Source organism: Rhagoletis pomonella, unplaced genomic scaffold, assembly GCF_013731165.1.
Source record: "Rhagoletis pomonella isolate Grant_MI unplaced genomic scaffold, Rhpom_1.0 Rhpom_scaffold_00003, whole genome shotgun sequence".
Lineage (NCBI taxonomy): Eukaryota > Metazoa > Arthropoda > Insecta > Diptera > Tephritidae > Rhagoletis > Rhagoletis pomonella.
In genome coordinates this window covers 71914899-71921783 of record NW_023458557.1, presented here as the reverse complement: position 1 = coordinate 71921783, position 6885 = coordinate 71914899, and the positions used below count along the sequence as shown (strand labels likewise).

The window sequence follows — 6885 nt, the reverse complement described above, 5'->3', positions numbered from 1 at the left end:
ATTTTATTTTATTTTATTTTATTTTATTTTATTTTATTTTATTTTATTTTATTTTATTTTATTTTACTTTATTTTATTTTATTTTATTTTATTTTATTTGAATTTTATTTAAATTAATATTGAGTTATTTAATTTTTTTAATCGAGATCAAATTAAAAGTATTTGAATAAAAAAAAAATATGAATAGCGATTGTTTTTGTCGCTAACCATTTGGCGCGTTAATTTTTTTTCTCTCAGCAAAACATTGTTTAAATTTTCGGCACAGGATAACAAAATTTTTTTTATTAGTGAACTTTGGAAATGTAACTTGTTTCATTTTCTACATACTTAAATGCATAAATCATATATGTGTAAAGTATATATACATTTTTTTTAATACTAAAAATGTGGTTTGAACCTTATACCTTCCAATGTGATTGAATATAATTATTTAAGAACATGTTGTCCTAATTCTTAAAGGATAATTGTAAAAGAAAATTATTTATTATTATTTATTTTTCCATATTCTTCTCTTATGATCGAAGTATATACCTTTATATACTGCGTATCTCAACTATGCGACCTCCACATATTGACAAGTTGTCGAGCATACTTCAAATGAAAGAAAATGCGAAGCACAGCAAAAAATATCAAAAATGAAGGGTTTTTAGAAACTGTATAACTGTATACCAAATATTTTTTAGGAATATCTAATTAAGAAGCTTGGGATTAAAAAACAAAATGTTGATTTCTTTTAATTTTTGTACAAAGTTGATTTTTATGTATTTGTCAACGTTATTGTGGCTTATTAACATTTTAATTTTTAAAATTTTTATTGAGCTTTGTACCAGGATTATTTTATTAGGAAAAATGGAAAAAGCCACAAAGTCTAAGCGGTAGAAGTTATAGCAGCTATTTCGGATTTCTTCAGCAGGGATCGAACCTGCGTCATCGATGTGCAAAGTCAGAAGCGTTAACCACTGAGCTATGCACACCCCGTAAACTCGAGTTGCTAGTTCATTTTCCTTATTCAACCTACTGCTTTCAAGTTCAGCTGAAATAGCTGCTATAACTGCTACCGCTTAGACTTTGTTACTTTTTCCATTTTTCCTAATAAAATAATCGTGATACAAAGCTCAATAAAAATATTAAAAATTCGATTTTTATGGTTTTTATTATAGAATTAACTATATTCAAAAAAGAAATTAATGTTATAATAAAAAAATAAATAGTCAAAACTTGTATACATATGGGTGTCGTATAATCATGAAACGTATAATTACGTGTAGGAAAGGAATGCCAAAAAATATAGTAACTCTACATTTACTTTACGTTGTTTATGCACAAAAAAAAAACAGAGCGTATGCCATCCAAATACATGGCAAACACAGCTTTTCTTAAAAAAAAAAGAGAACTAAAAACGTTTGCTCACCTTAGTTTCCGGTGCATATTTATAGCGTGCACAACTGATTCCATAACCATTGGCAATAGAACCTCCTGGACAGAAAATACCATCGCCATAGCCATCATTTGGAAAGCCTACAATGCGTCGCATCTCAGCCAACACCGTCTCTTCCATGAGCGTGAAGACGGGTGCCACCTCATAGGTATAGACGCTGGGATTCAAAGCATCTGTCACCCATTGACCAACCAACGCATATATATCCACGCCTGAGTAGAGTTGATTTATGAAGTAGGGGTGACCCGTTTTAACCGAGTAGTGAATTGTAGCCTTTACCAATTCAATTAGTTTCGCATTCGTTTCCGGTTCCGCTTTCAAGCTAAAATCGAATAATTGCTTCAACTCGCTAGGTGCATGCCATTCCACCACTTTACTGGCACGATTTGTTCCTGCAAACACAGCTGATTTTATAATTTCATCAACACAAGTGCGTATGAAGTTTTCGAATTTCGGCTCCGGGTGACCAAGAACAAAATGTGGTGATGAGAGTGCGTTCATTTTGCTGTTGCTATCACTACTGTTCGATGCCTCGATGCCGTTTACTGCGTTTGTTGAACCGTTGATGGATATTGTTGTAGTACCGTTGTTGAGATTTGTCTTCATTGCTGACGCTTTACATTCCACACCAGCACCAGAACCAGCAAATGTACCAGCACAACTACCGTTGATAGCAGTAATAGTAGTACTAGGACTGTTTGACGCCGTTGATGCTGCTAGACTCTGGTTGGTTTCCGTTTTGGCTGCAGTCATCATGGCAGCGCCTGCCAGATCTTTGTCAACGCTCTTCAAATGCTTTTTAAATATAGACTCATTGTAATGTGTGGGTAAACTTTCGCTGGCCAACATTATTGCGCTTTTATTTGTTTATTTTTTGTTTTTATTTTTTATTGTATTGTTTTGTTTTTCAATTTTTGCTTTTGCTGTTAATTTCGTACCCTTCAACTAGCAAACAGTCTGCAGGTATGTATGAAGTCAAATGCTTGTATTATATAAAGTAGGTACTAGTAAATAGACGTACATATGCACATACATATACATACGTAATTCTCAGTATCCCACTGTGTTCACTTGTACCTATTTGATGCTTTTCACGACGGTGCCTAATTTAGTTGATTTAAAAAGATTTCGTAGTTATCCACTTGTTGCATGAAAATCACAGCCACACATACACAAACAAATGTAGCCGCACTAAATATATGATTTTTAACTTTTTATCACTGGGGTCTATACCGTTAATTAACTTATTTTTTTGGTTTTTTAAATACTGCGCGCCAAAATTGCAAAAATCACAAAAAATTGCCTTATAAAAAAATTGCACTAAAGTGTTTCAGAACCAAAGGAAGGCGCTAACGATCTTAACAACAATTCACGTCTTACCAATCTGAGTGTCCGTCAAAAAGTGCTGCTGCTTTTATAAATGATGCTCGTTCGTGTACGTGCAAGATCTGCCCGTGTTAGCTGCACTTTGTATGTTTGTATGTACTATGTATGAATGTACATACACACGCGTGGTCAGTGGGCACAAGATCGCTTCATTCATTCGTTTCCATTCTACCGTTTTGTACTCGAGTCGGTGGCACGGGTGGTCAAACGATCGATGTAAGATCGTTGTAATTATTGTGGTGTGGTCGCACAGTACATATGTACATATGCACACCTGCGAGACGGCGGCGGGTCGCATGCCACCTGGTGCGGCTGATGGTTTACATATATACTTATATATATATATATATATATATATATACATATACATATATATACATATGTATTTTTGGATGTATTATATATTCAATAAACCATCCATGCCCTGCAGGGAAACCCCGAACTAGTAAACGACATTTCTGCTTCCGTACTAGATCTTTATCGCCAAAAACGAATCAGTCCGATAGTAACTATTTAGATCCCCACCAGTGAAATGTTGCTGCTGAGTTCACTTTTTAATTTCCTACCGTTTCTATCCAGTGATACGCAAATTATGAACTTAGAAAAAGTTATAAGTTCCAAAGGATACACAAATTTTGATTCGAAACTATCGATAAAGGGATGCATCAGGGGGGTTTCTTTATTTTACAGAGATATTTTTTGGTTGGTTTTTTTTTTTGTTTTGTTGAAATACGGTTTCATTCTGCACTTCGCTTTTTCATAGTTTGGAAACGCAAAATAAAAATTTGTATTAACATTTTAACATCTTAGGACCTTCTGGAATCTAACCTACACATTCATTCACATTCTTTCAAGCGTTTATACATATCTCTGTCTTTATAGCGCACCCGATGAAACCGTATTCAAGAATAAACAAAATCTGATGGTTTCATTCGGCATTTTTTCAATAATAAATTTGCTCGATTAACCGAAATGGAAGCGAACAATAATTCAAATTTGTTATAATTTTAATTTTAATTAAAAACGGGATGTGTAAATAAAACTATCCGATTTTGACTTCGCGTTAGATGAATGATGCGTTTATATGTGTTTTTTAACCGATGTGAGAACTAACAAGTAAGGACAGTGCTGTCTTCGGCTGTGCCAAAGGCGTCATACCTTTCGTGATTACCGCCAAAAAAATTTCACCTTTTCATTGTCCTTTTCTCTTTCCGTTTTCAATTCTAAAATAAAGGCAAACGGCAAGAAAATTGTGTGTTCGTTTCTTAAAATGCCACACTTTTCTAAGGCAAAAAAGGCACATTCTCTGCCTTTTGAAGCTTTGTGTGGGGAGATGGTTGCCCTGAAAATCAGATATTTGCAAAAGTACAATATTTTGAAATGCACGAACTAGACAAGTACAAGAAGGCAAAAGCATGCCCTTCTAGAGGGTTGAGTGTGACTTCAAACACATTTTGCACCGTGGAAGGGCAACATTTTTTGGAAGAAACGAAATCACCATTAGTTGTTTGGGAGCTTAACAAATTTTTTATCTTCACTACCTACATAGGTAGAGGAGTTATATAAAAAATGCATAGCTGAACAAATCAGTACACAGTGGTTGCATTTATATGGGGAGAGTGGCCAAAAATACTTTTAATGGACATATCGGGATAAAATATTTACCCTAGGGTCTGGTATGAGTAAAAACTGTAGTATGTAAATTGGGCGGGGTTGGACACGCCCACATACAGTCATGTGCAAAATAATAGGGACACGACATTGAGACCAGTTTCGGCCATTTTTTTGTTTTTTTAATGTTTATTTTATTTTTATAAAAATACAACTCACTATCTAACAAAAACCATATATGTCCAAATTTCAAACCTTGTAAAAAAATAGGAAAATTCAATAAAATTTAAAACAACACCTAACTTTTTAATAAGAACTTTTAGAAAAAAATTTAGGTGTGCAGTTTTATAGCACATTAAATTCTAGCTTAAGAAATTGCAAGTTTGAAGTGGCTAAAAATTCGCGTTGAATGTTGACAATTTTGTTTTTGCGGATGGTGTTATTATTTGCTTCCATACAAAAAAAATTGTCAAACATACTTTGAATGGGAGAAAATGCGTGACACCGCCAGGAAAAAAATTATCAAAAATTAACGCGATTTCTTAGCCACATAGAACTTGCACTTTCTTGAGCTAGAATTCAGTGGGCTATAAAACTGCATACCTAGCTTTTTTTAAGTTCTTATTTAAAAAGTTCCGTGTTGTTTTAAAATTTTGTTGAATTTTTCTATTTTTTTACAAAGTTTGAAATTTGGACTTATATGGTTTTTGTTAGATAGTGAGTTGTATTTTTATAAAAAAAATAAACATTAAACAGACAAAAGAAAAATAGCCGAAACTGGTCATAATGTCGTGTTCCAATTATTTTTCACATGACTTTATGTGGGCGTTTCCAACCCCGCCCGTTTTACATATTACAGTTTTTACTCTTAACAGACCTTAGGGCACAAATTTTATCCCGATATGTTCACCGATGCTTAGTCCTTTTTGAAGACTCAAGAAAATCTAATTTCGGACGCCCACGATTTGAATTGGTGGAAAGTGTTGGTTGAAATTATTTCTTTCTTTTCGAGCCAATTGCAATGATTTTTTAAAACTACTGATTTTTGGCGTTTGGATCTTTGTCAATACAATGCAAATTTTTTACATTTTATTTAATACATTTTTGCAGCTCATACCGATCTGGCTCAAAACCCACATATTCAATATCTTTCGCTATTGCACCCAGCACATTTTGAACTTTCTGGGAATGCGAACCGAAATTTTCACGCCAAATCTCAAAAACATGCAATCGAGAAAATTCGCCCATGGGAAAACCAAAAACAAAATATCATGTTATTCTTTACACCTGTTGATTTTAGAACTGGTTCGAAACTAGAGAAAAAGGGATGAAGAGCGAACTAGATTCCATCTATTGAATTTATTACTGGTTCGGAGCTATCGAAAAAGGGATGGAGCGGATAACAATCGCCACTTCGTAGGACATCGCAATGTTAAAATCGCCAGTAGCATGAAAAAGAGAATGAACGCATACTAATCATGGTTTTAAATTCTCTATTATCGAACCAGTTCGGCACTAGTGCGTTTTCTCGGAGGCTACATATGTATGTATGTATATAAAAATATGTATGCATGCTAATTTTATGCATCACAAATTCTGTAGATATTTAAATAATGATAAATGGATTTTCCCGACTAATTCTATTGAAATGTTTAACATTATATGGACCACTTTTTGGGTACATACATACTTATTTAGACACATACATGCATATATACATATCTACTTGAAATACAAACGATTCTTGTAATTTGTTTTAACATAACAATTACGCTTTTCAATGAATCAAGTCTAAATACTACACCTACACAATTACATATTTAAAATTGCAGAGGAAGTTACGATACAGGCTAAAAAGAAATGGAAATGATAATTATGACGTCATTGTCCTTCTTGTGATACGGCATCTTTGTTTTGGTTACATTTCTGCAAGGCGATTGGAATTCCCTTACGGGGAAACCCCAAACTAATGGAACAAATACCAAAAATAAACATAAATATGTATGTTTACATACATAATTATGTATGTATATAGATCAGCACTTATAGTGATGATAAAAGAGTTGGTATTAATTAATTATAACAGACTTTTATATTAGTGTATGCTTACGATTACGTATTATCATCAAAATTTGAAAGAGACCATAGGATTGCCATTGGTTTAATAAATCTTCAGTCCGACAAGTGCCGCATCCAAGTAGGTCCCTTACTTATTCGTAACGTGGCTGAGTTGGTAGAGGTACGTCCGGTCGTCCTCGTTCAGCCTCGGACGTATTGAGCTAAAGGTCGAAGCCCATCGTCAATGAACTTATCAGTGTTGCTTTAGAACTGGTAAGTCCACCATAGACCAAATGTTCACCATACGCCAAAACTTGGAAAGTACCCGCGAGAATAGCATCCACATACGCCATCTGGTATTTGTCGATTTCAAAGCTGCCGTCGACAGCACG

General features: G+C 34.0%; 1 protein-coding gene across 1 annotated transcript in view; it reads right to left on the bottom strand.

Moving 5' to 3' along the window:
* LOC118735478 (cysteine sulfinic acid decarboxylase) overlaps window positions 1-2614 on the bottom strand; it is a 34528-nt gene extending 31914 nt beyond the window's left edge. The window contains exon 1 of the mRNA XM_036465260.1: window positions 1412-2614. Within this exon, the coding sequence (XP_036321153.1) occupies window positions 1412-2287 (876 nt within the window). The 5' untranslated portion in view covers window positions 2288-2614. The remainder of the gene's footprint in view (window positions 1-1411) is intronic.
* Between the last annotated feature and the right edge of the window lie 4271 nt (window positions 2615-6885).